This window comes from Octodon degus, unplaced genomic scaffold (genome assembly GCF_000260255.1).
Source record: "Octodon degus isolate 3935 unplaced genomic scaffold, OctDeg1.0 scaffold00287, whole genome shotgun sequence".
In the NCBI taxonomy this organism is placed as follows: Eukaryota; Metazoa; Chordata; class Mammalia; order Rodentia; family Octodontidae; genus Octodon; species Octodon degus.
In genome coordinates this window covers 439,597-456,847 of record NW_004524863.1, presented here as the reverse complement: position 1 = coordinate 456,847, position 17,251 = coordinate 439,597, and the positions used below count along the sequence as shown (strand labels likewise).

At 42.4% G+C, this 17,251-nt stretch overlaps 1 protein-coding gene across 1 annotated transcript in view; it reads left to right on the top strand.

The window, feature by feature from the left end:
* Positions 1 to 2,080: 2,080 nt before the first annotated feature.
* Positions 2,081 to 17,251, top strand: part of Rbms2 (RNA binding motif single stranded interacting protein 2) — a 53,197-nt gene continuing 38,026 nt past the window's right edge. Inside the window, exon 1 of the mRNA XM_023707366.1 lies at positions 2,081 to 2,247. Coding sequence (XP_023563134.1) covers positions 2,182 to 2,247 — 66 coding nt within the window. The 5' untranslated portion in view covers positions 2,081 to 2,181. The remainder of the gene's footprint in view (positions 2,248 to 17,251) is intronic.

Here is a 17,251-nt window from a genome sequence, read left to right as displayed (position 1 = left end):
TTTTTGAGAAAAGGTCTCCTTGTGTGATGCAGGCTGGCCTCGAACTTGTGGTGATCCTCCTGCCTCAGCCTTCTGAGTGCTGGGATTACAGGCATGTACCACCATGCCTCGTGAGGATGACTATTTTTAAAAAAAATATTCAACTGTCAGAAAAGTTAGAATTTTTTTTTTTTGTGTGTGTGTGTGTGTGTTTGAACATAGGTCCTAGGGCCTCACACATGCTAGGAAATTGACAAATTAGAATTTTTAAAAAATTACGTTAAATAGACTCTCCTTATAAATCAGACTTTCCAGAGTAAGGCTTCTGCACAGCATTATTTGGCCAAGAGAGAAGACAACCAAGGATAAACTGGTATGTAATGAATGAAAATCCCTGAGGACAGAAACAGGACTTTTAGAAAACATGGCCCCGCTGAGAGAGACTATTATTTATTTATATACTGTATTTGGCTTCTGTTTCTAATCTCAGTTGCAATTCCCACATTGAAACCGTTCCCACCCTTCCTGTGTCCCTTGAGCTGAGCAGGCACTTCCTGTCCCAGTGGAAATGAAAGAGACTGGGGGTGGTGGATGTGTGCTGGCTATTTACTCTGCAGAACTTGAGCACTGTCTGTTCCATTATCATAGCAAAAAAAAAAAAGTGACAGGAAAAGCAGACCAAAGGCCAGGACTTCACGGGCGGGCGGGCGTGGGCTTCATGTTTGTTGTGACCAAGCGCACAGGGTTAATTTTTGGCTGGAGAGCGCTTGTGATGGCAGCAGCGTGGCCTTGCGGAGGGATGTGAGGCCTCACTGTCCATCCCTGCTCCACTCGGATGAGCCCGGCTCCTGGGCATCCTCCTCAAGGTTTTGGCTTCCTGCAAGTTTCTTTTCTTACTAAGATAACTTCTTCGAGGGCGTTTCTTTGTAACTACCAGAGGTGAGTGTTGTTGGTAGGGTGTTAGGTTCTCGTTTCTTAATTTTTTTTTCTTTTCTAAGAAATGTTATGTATTTTTAAATGAAGCCTATAGTTTTTAAATATATATATTTATATACTATATTGCTATATGTGTAATTTTTTTTCCAACTCAGCTTGAAGCAGGCATCCCAAACTCTGAGAACCATAATTTGGACAAACATTCCAGGTTTGGTGAGTTTTTTTTTTTTGTGTGTGAGTTTTTATACTTGTTTCAGCTTTATGGATCTTGAAGACTAGGAAGTAGTGGGATGAAGAGTCCAACATCGTTGTTTCAACTTTTAGAAGTAATCACAGGCTCGAGGCTCATGGTGCAAGTGAGTCTACAGGTGAATCTCGGCATGAACTCCTTTCCCAGAGCATCTAGAACAGGACAAGTGCCATTCAGTGTGACCCGGGAGAAACAGAGCTGCCTAAGGACCTGAAAATATATACCCTTCTATTTTCTCTGTTCTTTGGTGTGGTCCTCAGTTCCTTTTTAGTTCATTAAGACATAACAAACCAGCGTGAGGATGGTATATACCCGTAATCCCAGTACTCTGGGAGGCTGAAGCAGGAGGGTCCCGAGTTGAAACCTAGTCTCGATAATTTAGAGTCCTTGTCTCAAAATTCTTTAAAAAGACCTGAGGATATACCTCAGTGCAAAGGTGGCTCTGGAAACATATGTAATATTTTTCATGCCCTAAATATAAAATAGAGGAAGGTTTATCTCACACACTCTACTTCAGTATGATTTTCTTCAAAGCAGTGTCTCAGTGATCCCTTTGATATAACGCTTGAAATGTTTTATAGCTAGAGATCTAGGGGGAAGGGAAAGCTTCGTTGTTTTCTCATGAGAATCAGAACTTGTTCACTGAAGAAAGAATAAGGGCTTGAAAGGGGTTAGACCCAAGAAGCCTCTTTCTCTAGCTGTAACTACTGAGCCTATGGGAAACAAATAAACAAACAGAAGCCCTCGGACGTTAGGACCCAGCGGAGGTGGCGGCGAGCGTCGCCGGCCGAGCTCCCGGGTGACGTCGGGCAGCCCCCGCGCCCCCGCGGCCCCCTCCCCTCGCGGCGCTGCTCCTTTTCTCCTTTTTCTCCTCCCCCCTCCCTTCTCCCTTTCCCTCCCTCCCTCCCTCCTTCCCTCCCTCCCTCCTTTTCTCCCTCTCTCCCTCTCTCTTCCTCTTTCCCCCTCCCTGTCCTTCTCCCTCTCCTCTCTCTCCGCTTCCTAACATTACAGAGAAAATGCTGCTATCAGTGACTTCCAGGCCTGGGATTTCGACTTTTGCCTATAACAAGAACAACAAGAAGGTAGAGAAACACGCTTTTTTTTTTTTTTTTTTTTTTTGGAATCCAGCTACTTCCTTTTCTGGGGATCCGGGAGTGCCCTTGGTTTTCGCCTTCTCCTTTAAGAGGGGAGCCAGATTCCTCTCTCGCCGCCTCCCGTCTCAGCGCCTCTCCCTTTCACCACTTCTTTTGGTGCTTTTTCCCCCCTCACCTGGTCTCGGAGTGAAAGGAATTTCCAGTCTCTTTAGGTGAGGCCCGAGAGGGCAGGGGACTTAAAAGCAAATCAAACTTTCCAGTTTGTTAGCCCTTGAAATGAAGTTCGTTTGCCTTCCCGCTGATGCATTCCTCTCCGCGGGGAAAATGTACCATCTCAGACCCCAGCTCCCGGCCCGCCCCCAGAGACTGTTTGATCCCTCTCTTCTAAGTGCTCGCTCGCTGCTCTCGGCCACCTCCCTCCCCGCACCGGCCGCCGTCGTGGTCGTGGTCGCAGGTAGCCGGCGGAGCCCGCAGCCCCTCGGGACGCGGGTGTGCACGCCCTGCGCGCCCAGCCCCGCGGCAGGCGGCGTCCGGAGGTGCCGCGCTCCTCGCCCGCCCGGCTGGAGGCGGAGAGCGCGGAGAGGCTGCTGCTGCTGGTGCGCTGGGGCTGCGAGCGGTGCAGACGGCCCGGCTTAGCGGGACGCTTGGAGCCCGCGCGATGGACCCGCGGCTGCCAGGGCTGTGCCGCGCCGGGGGACGTGGGCTGGGAGAGAAGGGCAGCCCTGCGCGCGCTGGCCGGGCGCCTCTTTGGGAGTGTTTTGGCGTTCGGGACGGAGCGTCCTGACGAAGAGGAACTTGGCGCTGTAGCTTGAGGACTCTCCACTCTCTCTCTGGGTATGATAGCTGTTCTCCGAAGAAAACAAAAACATGTTGTAGATAGTTAGGGATTTTTATTTTTTTTTTCTCTCATGTACTGGAAAGTTAGAGGGTGGAAAAAGATTCCTACCACTTTCTCATGTGTCTAGAGGGACCAGTACAGGTAGATTTAAGTACAAGCATCTTACCAGGGCAGTGGGTGGATGTTTAAACCCAAAACATTGACGTTAGTTGGTGGATGTCAGCTTGTGTGCTATTTATTCTAAGTATTTAAGAACCAAATACTCCTATATATTTGTTGGTTATAATATATCTATGTACTTATACTGATATCCCCTATCAAATATAATGTATATATTCTTACATATTATACATGTATATTTGAAAGGAGACTATTTGATCTTTTTTAGTCTCATCAAATCTAGGTAGTACTGTACTATATGGCTTCTCTTCCTTGTTTCCTTCGAGCTTTCTTAGGTCACCCACAATCCATTAAAATAAAGTAAAATGAATCCTCAATATTCATTTTTCCCTATTTGGGGTTTCATGTATTTGAAGTATAAAAATCTCTTCTCAGTTCTCTACTCCCTCCCCTCTCTCAGTATAGGAAACATTTAACCAACTTCTAAATCTAGTATGGTGTCAGGAATGAATGGTAAGGCTGTGGATTGGGATTCAAACCATCAATCTCTTCCTAGTAGTTTGTAAGATTTGAGAAGCAATTCCGGAAACATTGGGACAAGTAGATGCGTAAGCACTGATACATTAAGGATTCTTTGGGTTCTTATGGATCAGTGCTACGTCTCAGGATGTTGTGTTTGTGCATCACTCTGGCTGTGTACACAACCCCTGTGTGTACGCAGCAGTTGTGAATGTTGGAAATATTTAAACTAATGCATTGTTGAAGTGTTCCTTGTCTTGACATTGACATATGGGAGTTAATGTATTTCTCTGTTTGGAGAAGAGTATTTTGAATGGATTTACTTTGGTAATTTGTATAGTTTTTACCTACAATTTTAAAATGGCTTCTGTTAATTTTTAGTGATAAATGCAGGATGTACCTGTTTTTAAATTGAGCATAAAGAAGTTTAGAAAATAAAGTTCTCTTTGTGTTCTGTAGTGCGTTACTGAGATTCCACTCCCCAATGACAAGGACTGATAGTGGCTTGGTATATGTGTCCTTTGTCTTTTTAAAAATGTCAAGACAGAGTTTTAATTTTGACAGTAGTTAATGTGTCATTCCTGTTACAATCTCAATTTTCTTTGTTTTATTTTTTGGTACCAGGGATGATCTCAATTTTAGCCTCGCAGCAATTTATCAGTATAGCACGACTGAGCCTTAAAATTAAAAATAAAAGGGGCTGGGGACGTAGCTCAATGCAAGGGCCACAGTTCAGTTCCTGGTAACACACACACACACACACACACACACACACACAGTGTGTACGGGCATACACTCATACAGAAAGAAAAAGGAAAGATTTCATTTGCTCCAGTTGAATAAGTCCGTGTAAGAAGGTTCTTGGACTTGTCCAGAATGTTTGAAACATGAAAATAGAGCAGGAGGAGCAGCTGAGTGGCAGAGCCCAGGCTCAGTGTGCACAGGGCTGTAAATCCTATCCCAGCATCATCTTGCCTCCTTAGAGAGGAAACTAAAATAAAAACCCATCAAATAATACATATCTGCTACTTTCTTTAAATAAGGAGAATTCTTACATCATAATTTACTGTTGGCTGTGCTCATCACCTCTAGTTGGTGGGATAAAAATAATTGCTGGTGACAGTTTGAAGAACTGTTTGTACCTCATGGTTGTGACTTGCTTATATTACAGTGTATTAATTTTATTTACTTGACTTTAAAAAGTCGGAGTATTTCATTTTGAAACATACTTTTCCAGCTTCACTTGTGGGAAAAGGTACTTCCTGAGAAGCTTATGATGATCTTGGTTTCTTACTCGTTTTTTTGGCTGGTGATAAATATAGGAATGCAGTCAGCAAATGTATGTCTAAGAAAGACAGATTCTTTCTTGGGATGTCATGTTAAATTTTCATTCATTTCTTTGAAATTAAAATAGTTACAGAAGAGGGAAATGTGGGTCGTGAAAAGGAGTTCTGCAAGATCATTTAATGTACTTTAAAAAAATTGATTTTACTGGCCTTCAGTTACTCTTGGCTAGTTAGCGAAAAGATTGAAGCAGAAAGATTAGTTCTTCTGTCTCTGTTTCTGAAATGCTTGAAGAAATTGCCTCGGTGGTGAGATTGGTGGGTAGGTGAGACTGACAGAGGAAGTCTTCAGGACTAGCGCAATTTCTTCTTGGGAAGGGCCCTCCCCTGCCTCCCCTGACGTCAGCCCCCAGGCATGTGTTAGTACAGTTTAACTCCTCATGGCATCAGCAACCGTTTCCTTTGGAAAGAAGAAAAGGGGCTGACTTTTACTAGGGAGAATTTTCTGTCCCACCTATTTTGCATAGATTTCCATTTTTCTTGCTGTTAATATACTGAGGACCTTTGTGGGGACTGGTGGCAGTGATAAAAGTAGGACTGACCAGTGAGTACTGCCAGGTCTTTGCTCTTTGAGAAGCTTCAGTTACCTGAGATTGTCAAAGATGTTTACTTAGGAAAGAGAGGGGCTGGCATGTAGCTCAGCAGCACAGCACCTGCCTGCCGAACACAAGGTCCTGAGTTTGATTCTGGCGTATCCTCCTCCCCCAAAAAGAAGTCAAACAGGAAAGAGAACAGTGTAGGAAATAAAGCTATAATCATTCGTACTTGCAAGAAAAAAGTTTCTCTGTGTGTATCTTTACTATACTTCTACCCAGTTTCCAGCAAATCAGATGTAATAGAAGTGAGTATCAAGAACATTTAAGTCTAAAATCTCTTGCCTGGGCAGCTTTTTTTTTTTTTTTTTTTTTAAAAAAAAAGGAGTTCTCACTGTGTTGCCCCAGGCTGGTCTTGAGTTCCTGACCACAGGGAATCCCCCTGCTTCAACTTCCTGATTGGCTGGGTCTAGAGTTATGCACCACCACACCCATTTTAGAATAGCTATTAGTTCTGCTATTCATAATGTTAACGCAAATGGTTGAAGTGATATATTAACATTAACCCCACCTTCCCATTTATAGCAGTACTGCCTTGATCTGTGCTCTCAATTTTGACTCTTCTTCAGGGTTTCTTTTTTTTTTTTTTTTTTTTTTTTTTTTTTTTTTTTTTTTTTTTGTGGAACTGGGGATTGAACTCAGGCCCCTGTGCTTGCCAAGGAAGCGCTTATTCCACTGAGCCATCTCCCCAGCCCCATCTTCAGGGTTTCTGAAGCCAGTAGCCTCTGGGATGCATCCCCAGTCTTTAACTTTTTTTTTTTTGAGACAGGGTCTCACTAATTTGTTCATGCTGACCTGAAATAACCTTTGATTTTGTTTGTATAAAAGGTAGTTGATGATTTTGACAAGCAGTTTCAGAAGAGTAGGAAGCAAAAGTGAGATTGGAATGGCTTGATGAATGAGAAAGGTAAGTAGTGCAGCTGATTTGTAGAAGGCTAATCTACTGAGAACTCCAGTGAGGAGGAACAACAGAACTCAGATAAAAAATAGGGACAAGATCTAATCTGAGTAGGTAGTTCTCCAGAGGACTCCGTAGGGCAGTGAAAAGAGGCTTAATATCAGCTGACAAAGAATGCAAATCAAAAACCCTATGAGGTCCCCCTTCACACACACTAAGATGTTTAAAAAAAAAAAAAAAAGACAGGTAATAATGTGGAGCAGTTGAAACTTTGAAACACTGCTAGTAGCTATAGAAAGTGGTGCACTGCTTTAGAGAACAGTTTGGAAGTTCCTTAAAAAGTTACATGGACCCAGGAATTCTACTCTTAGATACATATCGAGGAGAAATGAAAACATATGTCCACACAAAATCCTGCACATGAATATTCATAGCAGCCTCATTCATTGCAACTCCAAAGTGGAAACAAACCACATTTCTAGCCACTGATGATTGGAGAAATAAAGTATAGAGGAAGGCTGGTCTGCAGTAAAAAGCAATGGGATAGCGGGACATACCGCCAAGAGAATAAGCCTTGAGAGCATCCTGGGGCTGGGCTGTCACTCAGTGGTAGAGCACTGGCCTAGTCTGCGGGAGGCCCAGGACTGGATCTCCAGTGTGGGAAAACAAAAGCAAAAATAAAACATCGTGCTAGTGAAAGAAGCTAATCATAGAAACTGCATATTATGATTCCACTTACATGAAGTGTCCAGGACAGGCAAGTCCATATGGACAGAAATTAGATTAGTGGTTGCCTAGGGCATGGGTGGGGGAAGAGATTAGGGGAAGTAGGCAGTAACCGGTAATGAATATTGAATTTCTTTTCAGAGTAGTGAAAATGTTGTAAAATTGATTGTGGTTATGGTTGCACAAGTTTGTGATTTAAATATCTCTGAATTTATGCTTTACACGAATGAGTTGCATGGTATGAATTATATCCCAGAAAACTTGTTTTAAAAAGATGGGGGAACAGAAAAATGAGATAAGAGCTGGAAGAAGATTGAGATAAAAGCTCGAGGTGAACAGAACAGTCCTTTTTTAATGACTATGGGGGTGGAACCCAGGTATGCTAGGCAAGCACTCTATCATTGATCTACATCCGCAGCTCTGAGATAATTTCTTTGAAGGTAGGAAATAAGGGATTTCAATGTAAAGAGAATCATAGCCAGTTACCTGATATTTGTTCTCAAAATACATATTCATATCCCACCAGATCCCTGGTCTTTGTGCTGTTGCTTGCTTCTAGGACAGCCTTTCTGTTCACTCACTTTTCCACATTCATCTCAGGCTCTGGGGCTAAGGCATGACTAGCCTTTCAAGAATGCAACTGTACTAGCTACCGTGGTGGTGTCACCTGTGGTCCCAGGACTCTGGGAGACTGAGGTAGGAGGATCGAAAGTTCAAACCAGACTGTGTAATTTAGCTACTTATAAAAATCCTGTCTCAAAATAATAAGAGGGCTGGGGAGGTAGCTCCATGTTAAGGCCCTTCATTTGACTCCAGCATGGAAAAAAGAAAAAGAAAGAAAAGAATTCAAGGTACTTGTAGTCAAAGTGGGCATGGTGGTGCAGTGTATACGTGGGAGGCTGAGGCAGAGTGGGCTCCCCAGCTGGAGCCCTGTTTGTTTGTTTATTATCTTTTTGAGACAGGGTCTGCTATGCAGGTCAGGGTGGCTTTGAACTCACTTTGAACTTACTTTGTAGCCCAGGCTAGCCTTGAACTTGCAGCCTGCCTTAGCCCCCAAGTTCTGGGAGTACCACCACACCTTGCAGGAGTCCAGTTTAGACAACTTAGTAAGATCCTGTGTGAAAATGAAGAACTGGGCTGTAGCTCAGTGTGAAGGTCCTCAGTTTAATTCCCAGTACTGAAAAAGAAAAAAATTCCTCCAATCTCTCCAATTTCTAGATCCAAAGGGGATTTCTTTTCTTTTTTAAAAATTTTATGTATTTGGTACAGGGCCTCACTGTGTAGCTGAGACTCAGTAGTGATCCACCAGTTTTCAGCCTCCCCAGTGCTGGGATTATAGTCTTATGCCACCATACCCGGACTCATTAGCTGGGTCAGTGCACCCTGGGGGCGGGACTGGGTTGGCACAAGGGACCAGGGATCGAACCCTGGTCCCTGCTCTTGCCAAAGCAAGTGCTTAGTCTGTGGAGCTATCTCACGGGCCCTTTGTACATCTTTATGGTGTTACATCATTTTGGATTGTCCTGGAATCTGATTGGTCATTGTCTTACTTCATGACTGAAGTGTGAAGTCTGTATATGGATAAAGTGTTACTCAGTTTTATCATCTAAAATAGTACCTTAAGCTTGTCTAGTAGATACTTGAGTAACACGGGGCCAGGTTTTGTGGTCCATGCCTGCAACTGAGTGACAGGGAGCGACTTTGCCTCAAGATAAAATTTAAAGCCCTGGACATGAAGCTTAGTCCTTGGGTTCAATCCCCAATACTGTAAAAATAAATAACAAAAGTAAACCTAATAAATGTGATTAACTTAGCATTAAATACTAAATCATGGTTTAAAAAGTCAAAATTGTGTTCTACAAATCCTGAAAATAAGAAATTAGATCTAAATTTCTTATTTTCTAAATCTAAATGTAGTGGGGTTTTTTGGTACTGAGAATCGAATCCCCAACTTTGCACGTGTCAGTAAATATAGTTTTTGTCACTGGTAATGTTTATAGTAATCATATATCAGCATGTAAATTATTATTTCTCTTAACAAACAAAAATTTTTTTTTTAATTTTATTTATTTATGTGTGTGTGTGTGGCCAGCTCAGCCCACCAGGGGGCGGGGCTGGCTGGCATGTGGTGCTGGGGGATTGAACCGCGGTCTCTGTGCTTTGCTAAGCTTGTTCTAAGTAGGTGCTTTAGACCACTGAGCCATCTCACCAGCCCCTCTAGTCTTTTTTTTTTTTTTTTTAATTATTTTACTTATTTATTTATTTTTGTGGTACTGTGGATCGAACTTAGGACCTTGCGCTTGCCAGGCAAGCACTTATACCACTGAGCTAACTCCCCAGCTAATATATTATTTGATAAAGCGTAAGGAACATCTATGAACTCATGTTCCAACTAAAGTACTAGAATTATTGCCTATAAATTGCAGCTATGAGTTTCTCCCCATCCCATCTACCACCCCCATCTTTTATTTATCATTCTATTGCTTTTTTTTTTTTCATTTTTTAATTGTTCTATTCATTTTATTCAAACATATCAGTTAGATGATCAACAAAGGCATCTTTTCTAAAATGAGCCTTACTTAAAATTTAGTAAACATATTCATACTTTTATCAACATTTCAGTTAAATTGCCCTAGAATCATTTTGGTTTGTGGGAAATTTATTTTTATTTATTTATTTATTTGTTTGTTTACAGTACCAGCAATTGAATTCAGAACCGCTTGACAGGCAAGCCCTTATTCCAGTGAGCTATCTCCCTGACCCCCTATTTTTTATTTATTTTTATTTTTTAGACAGGGTCTTACTATGCAGTTCAGGCCAGCCCTGTGCCCACTTTTGCAGCCCCAGGCTGATGTTGAACTCGAAGTGGTCCTCTTGTCTCTGTCTCCTGACTGCTGGGATCTATTGCTTTTTAAAAACATAGTTTCAAAGTCATGTTTAGAACTGGGTGTGGGAGCACATGCTTATAACTCCAGCACTTTGGAGGTGAGGCAGGAGGATCTCTATGAGTTTGAGGCCAGCCTGAGCTACACGATATATTTATTTATTTAACATAATAAATTTAAAGCCAGCCTGAACTACACAGTGAGACACTGTCACAAACAAACAAACAAACAAACAAATAAACAGTCATGTTTAACTCAATTGTTTTCATTGTTCTGATTGCTTTATATAACTATAAATGGAGCCCGGCACAGTGTGCACACCTGCAATCCTAGCACTCTGGAGGCTGAGGTACTAAGTTTGAGGCCAGCTGAGGCTACGTAGCGAGACCCTGCCAAAAAAAAAAAAAAAAAAAAACCCATACCCCTGTAACTGTAGTTTTTCATGTGTCCAACATATAGTCATGTGTCATTTCACTTTTTTTGTTTTAAAATTTCATTTTGTTCTTACAATAACTTCATTATTTCAATTTAATAGATGAGAAAAAACGAGTTTCCAAAAGTTTCATAGTCACACTGCTGCTAAGTGGCTTAGATGGGATTTGAACTCAAATCTATTACCCCTTGTCATGTTTTATTTATTTATTTATTTATTGGTGGAGAAAGAATAGGGTCTTTGCTAAGTAGTTCAGGCTGGCCTTTAATTCATTATGGAGCCCAGACAGGTCTAGAACTCATGGTGATCCTCCTGCCTCAGCCTCCCTAGTGCTAGGATTACAGGTGTGCATTATAACAGCTAGCTCTGAACATTGTCAAATACGTGATCTATTGTGTAAGCATTTCTCTCAGGCTTATCCGTAGGAGTGAGTTGCTGAATCATAAGGTATGTGAATATTAGTTGAGTATTCTTTATTCAAAATATTTGGGGCTGAAGAAATTTGTATTTCAGAGTATTGTAGAGTTTGGAATACTTGTATAGACTTGCATAGGTTGAGCATCCCTAACCCTAAATCTGAAATGCACCAAGATGTAAAACTTCTTGATTGTCATGTTGGCATTCACAGTTTTAAATTTCAGCCAGGGATGGGGGCACAGTCCTGTATTCCTAGCACTTGAGAGACTGAGGCAAGAGGATTGCAGTGAGTTCGAGGCCAGTGTGGGCTCCACAGTGAGTTCAAAGCCAGCTGGACTACTTAGTGAGACCATGTCTCAAAAAAAACCAAAACGAACAAAAATATTTTGAATTTCAGCGCATTTCAAATGAATTTGAGAATACTCAACTTGTGTTCAGTTCTAGGAAATGCTACTAAATTACTTTCCAGAGTGTTGTGTTTGCTGGGTGTGGTGCCGCACACCTGCAACCCCAGCACTCGGGAGGACTGTTGCAAGTTTGAGACCAGCCTGGGCTACAAAGTGAGCTCAAGGCCAGCCTGAACTGCATAATGAGACCCTGTCTCAAAAGAAACAAAGAAAGTCTACTGTTTCATACTATCACTCTGTCTGTCTCCATCCGCCTTTCCTCTCTCCCACCCACCTCTCCTCATCCCATTAGCTTTTTTTTTTTTAAATGTATTTAGTACAAGTGGGGCTGGGGAGATAGCTCAGTAGAGTAAGTGCTTGCCTGGCAAGCTCAAGGACCTCAGTTCAATCCCTGGCTCTGGGGGAAAAAAAAAAAAAAAAAGGAAAAAGTATTTAGTACAGTGTCTACAGCATTTCACTATGTAGATTGGATTTGTAGTGATCCTCCTGTTTTCAGCCTCCCAAGTGCTGGGATTACAGGCTTTTGCCACCACACCCAGTCTCAATCGCCTGTGATCCCAGCACTGGGGATGCTGAAAGCAGGAGGATCATCTTGAATCTGAGTTGTGTAATGAGACCCGGCAACAACCAAATACATGTTTAAAAAAAATTCAAGTTATATCCTTTTTATTTTAAAATCAATAGTGGATTTGAGCCTAGGGGCTCCTGAATGGTAGGCAAGTGCTCTATCATTGAATTACAATCTCACTCGTATTTACTTGTGTTTTTATTTTTTAAATTTATTTGTTTGCTTTGTAGTACTGGAGAATGACCCCTGGGCCTTCTTCCTACTGAGCTACATCCCCAGATGCTTTTATGGTTTTCTTTGAGACGAGGTCTCACTGAATTTGCTCAGGCTGGGCTCAAGCTTGTGATCCTCCCCAGCTTTAGCTTCGCAGAGTACTGGAATCATAGGCATGTAACCTGGCTCCTTTCACATTTTACTTCGAGACAGGTTCTTTTTGACCAGTCATGGTGGCACAGGCTTGTGATCCCAGCACTTGAGAGACTGAGGCAGGGAGGGTTGTTGCAAATTGGAGGCCAGCGTAGGCTACAAGGCGAGTTCAGAGCCAGCCTGTACTACATGAGAATCTGTTTCAAAAAGGTTAAATCAATCAGTCAGTCAAGGCAGGGGCTCAGTATATCATGCAGGATGGCCTTGAAATCACTATGTAGTCCAGACTGGCCACATGACACCTAGCCAGAAGACAAAGTCTTGCTAAACTGCCCAGGCTGACCCCGAACTTGCAATCCTCCTGCCTCAGGCCTCTGAGGAACTGGGATTACACCATGAGCCACCACTGATGTTAATGTATTAGTAAATACAGAGCCCTTACGACCTGATCACCTCTCTCCAGGTCTCACCTGCCACACTGTTGCACTTAGGTTTCCAACTCATGAGTTTTGGGGCATGTTCAAGCTTTATGGGCGTGGGATGGGATTTCATCAGCGGTTTGATTTGCCAGGGATTTTGTGATCTTGGGGATGTATTCATGTGCTTGTTGTTAAAAAGACTGCCCTTTACCCACTGAATGGTCTTGGTACCCTTGTTAAAAAAAAATGCTGGACCACACTGGGCACAGTGGTGCATACCAGCATTCTCAGCACTCAGGAGACTGAGCAGCGAGAGTCCTGCCTGCGCCATATAGTAAGATTCTGTCTCAAAAAAAAAAAAAAAAAAAAAAAAGCAAAGGATGTAAGTTAGTGGTAGTGTGCCCCTGTATCCATTTCTCTAGAACCACAAAAGAAAATAAATGGACAAATATTTTTTGTCACTGACATTAATGTTTTAATCTACTTTCTGTTGCTATAACAAAATTCCTGAGAGTAGATAACTTATAAAGAATAGAAGGTTGAGCATGGTGACACATGCCTGTAATCCCAGTAATTGGGAGGCTGAGCCAGGAGGATCACAGTGAGTTCCAGTCCTGCCTGAGTTATATAGTGAGTTCAAGGCCAACCTGAATTAAAATATCAAGACCCTATCTCAACAAAACAAAGTAACACAAAACAAAAGAATAGGAGTTTATTTGGATCACAGTTCTGGAGGCTGAGAAGTCCAAGCACCTGGTATAACCTCTGGTGAGGGCTTTTAGCTTCATGATAATCTTATGGAGAACATCAAATGACACAATAGAACATACTTGCTTGCTCAGATCTGGTCCTCTTCCTATACGTCATTAATGGGACCTCACCCATAACCTTATTGAGTCCCAGTTACCTCTGGGAGGTTCAGCTTTAAAACGCCATTAACATATGCATTGCAGAAGTAGGTCCTACGCTGTGAAACTTTGGGGGACACATTCAAGCCAGAACAATTGATACTGTGCTAATACCACACTGTTTTCATTACTGTGATTTTGAAATCAGAATGTGTGAAATTTCCAACTTTGGTCTTCCTTTGCAGGATTATTTTGGCTATTTGGAGTCCCTTGAAACTCCAAATGAATTTTTGGATAGATTTTTCTTCTCTAAAAAAAAAATAACACTAAACTGAATGTGTCTGGGCGTGGTGGTGCATGCCTGTAATACCAGCACTTGGCAGGTTGAAGCAGTTGGGATTGCTGTGAGTTCAAGGCCAGCCTGGGCCATTTAGTAAGTTAAAGGCCAGTGTGAACTGCATATCAAGACCCTGTATCAAAAAAAAAAAAAAAAAAAAAAAAAAAAAGACTCTAATGTGATGGTATATGTCTATAATCCTCAGTGGGAAGCTGAGGCAGGAGGATCACTGTGAGTTTGAGGCCAGCTGGCCTACATAGCGAATTCAAGGCCAGCCTGAACTACATAGCAAGATCCTATCTCAAAAAGCAGAACCTGGGGCTGGGGATATAGCTCAGTGGCACAAGCCCCTACTTGGCAAGTACAACGTCCTGAGTTTGATCCCTGGTATTGACAAACAACAAAAACAACAACAACAACAACAAAAAAAAACCCAAAACTTAACAAAACAACAAACAAAACACAAAACTTAGATTTTTGAAAGGGATTGTACCAAATCTATAGATTGCTTTGGGTAGTGTTGATATCTTTTTTATATTATTTCTTCCAATCCAAGAAAATGGACTGCCTTTCCGTACACTTATATTTTTCTTTAACTTCTTTCTGCAGCATTTTTCAGTTTTCAGAGCACGACTTTTTTTTTTTTAATCTTTTTGGCTAACCTTATTATTTATTGAATTTATTTTAATGCTATCGCTAAGTTTCTTAGCTTTATTTAACAAGCGGGTAGCATTTTTACACACCAGGCACTACTGTAAGCCCTTTATAAGATTCGGCTCACGGAAGCCTTCTGCAGAGCATGTGAGGTAAATGTGATGATGCCTGTCGTGCGCGTGGAGATGCTGAGGTGCAGGCCCAGCGCCCACGCGGTGCAGCTGCTGTCGGCCACCAGTCAGCATACGGTGCTGCCTTCTTGTGTGCTTTCCCCTTCCCTTAATTTTTTTTTAAACTTTTTTTTTTTTTTTAACATTTTAAAGACAAGGTCTCACTGTGTAGTGCAGGCTGGCCTTGAACTCACTGTGTAGCCTAGGCTGGCATCAAATTTGCAGTGATTTCCTGCCTCCGCCTCCCAAGTGCTGGGGTTACAGGTGTGCGCCGTCATGCCTGGATGCCCTCTAACTTTCCTGACAAGTATAAATCTCTTAGGGCAGCTGGATAGGTAGGAAACCTGTGATTTCATTTTTTAGTAATTGGAGGCCTCTCTGTTAAAGACCCTTGACTCTCGGGCCTGACTTGGACTGGTGGCTCTCTGCATAGCTCTGGCCCCCCAGTCCGGGGATTATCTTGCCTCTACTCTGGGTTGGATCCTCCCTCAGTTCCCAAACTGACCTCTTTGTGTTTAACTCCCCAGTTGTGGTGGTGTGTGACAAAGTGCAAGGGAAGGGTTTTTTTTTCTTTTTTGAGATAGGGTCTTACTCTGTTTATGCTGGCCTTGAGCTTAGTTTCTAGCCTAAACTGGCCTCAAACTCAAAGGATCCTCCCGCGTCAGCCTCCTGAGTGCTGGGATTACAGGCATGAGTCACCACACCCAGCCTATTTGGTTTTTTGAGATAGGATCTCATGTGGTTTAGGCTGGATCCCAGCAGGATCTTATCTACTAGTGTTCAAAAATTTTTAGAAGGCACCTTGTGTGGGTCTCTTCTTATTTATTTAGGGTTGGGTGCTCATACTTCAACCTCCAAGTTCACACACATCCTTTGGTTGTGATATGTTGTTTGTTGTAATTTATTTTTTGTATTTTGTTTCTGAGGTGCCAGAACAGTCTTTTTTTTTTTTTTTTTTTCTTGCTTTCTTATTTTGATTTTTTGAGATAGGGTCTTGCTATGTAGCCCAGGCTGGCCTCAAATTTACAGTGATCCTCCTGGCTCAGCTTCCTGATTGCTGGGATTACAAGTATGTAACCCCCCCCCCCCCCGCTATTCCCAGTTTTATACTTAAATAAACCTCTTTTAGTCTGCTTTATGGGAAGTTGTTAAACACTTTCTGTGTATCTTACAGTACCTCTACTGATATATTTTGTTATATTTTTTCTTGAGTACTGTTTTTTCTTTTCTTTTGAGTTTGTACTTTGGTTTTCTGTTTGTGAGCCTCTGACTTCAAAGCATTTCTTTTAATGTCTCAGGATTTGGGGCTGAGTAGAAGATGTTAAACAGATTGGAGTCCTGTTGGCACAGGAAGGTCCTGCCGGGTCGTGGGCTTCACTGTAATCAAGCTGATGCAGAGCTTGCCCTGAGCGTCAGCGTTTAGGGGCCATTTCCTTTGGATGGGTCAGTTTCCCAGGGAGAAAGCCTGGTCTCCTAGGAGGCGTGGGTCTGGAGGACTGGCTGGGAATGTTACTTAATCCCCGTGGGTTTGGTTTCATATTCATTCCCGTCCAGCTGTGCCTGCGGATCCAGTCCCTCAGGCGCATCCTCTCCAAAGAGTGGCTTAATCTGGGGACCAGGCAAACGTGGTAGTGGTAGACCCGGGACAGGTGTCCCTCTCTTTTTCTGGTTGCATACCTGGTACCTCTGATGGCTGAGCCACTGTGGAATTTTAGAAAGAATCACATTTCTCCTTGTTTTCTTATCGCTAGCTTTTGGGTTTCTTTGCGCTTCTGAGTCTTTATCGCTTATCTATCTGATGTTCAGCTTCTGAAATTGTTGACATCTGTTGTCTTTCTCTTTGTCTCTGGAGGCTTATGGGGTTTGTGTTTGCTTTTGTTCTTGGGGGCTACTAGGGATTGAACACAGCACCTTCATCCTGAGCTACCTCCCAACCCTTTTTAAATTTGTTTTGAGACAGAGTCTCACTAAGCTGTAAAGTTGCCCAGGCTGGGCTTAACCTTGAGATCCTCCTGCCTCAGCTTCCAGGTATGTGGATCACAGGTGCGTGCCACCACACTGTGAGGATTATATCTTTTTTATACCTTCATAATAATTTTAGTAGGATTTGGGGAGACTTTATTTCTATATATTCCAGTCAGACTCTCCCATTCCCTTTTTTGTTTTGTTTTGCCTTCCTTGTCTTTTATATATTTGGAATTGGGAGGCCTGGGAAATAGCTCAGTGGCCTAAGCACCTGCCTGTATATTTGGAGTTGTACTTATTTATTTATTTATTTATTTGAGACGGTAAAGTCATATGTACTCCAGGCTGGCCTCAAACTCACAGTCCTGCCTCAGCCTCCTGAGTGCATGGGTTACATGTGTGAACTACTATACCTTGCTGTGTCCCCTTCTAGTATGGCTTTTGTCCTCACTAGCCCACTAAAATAGGGGTGTGTGTGTGTGTGTG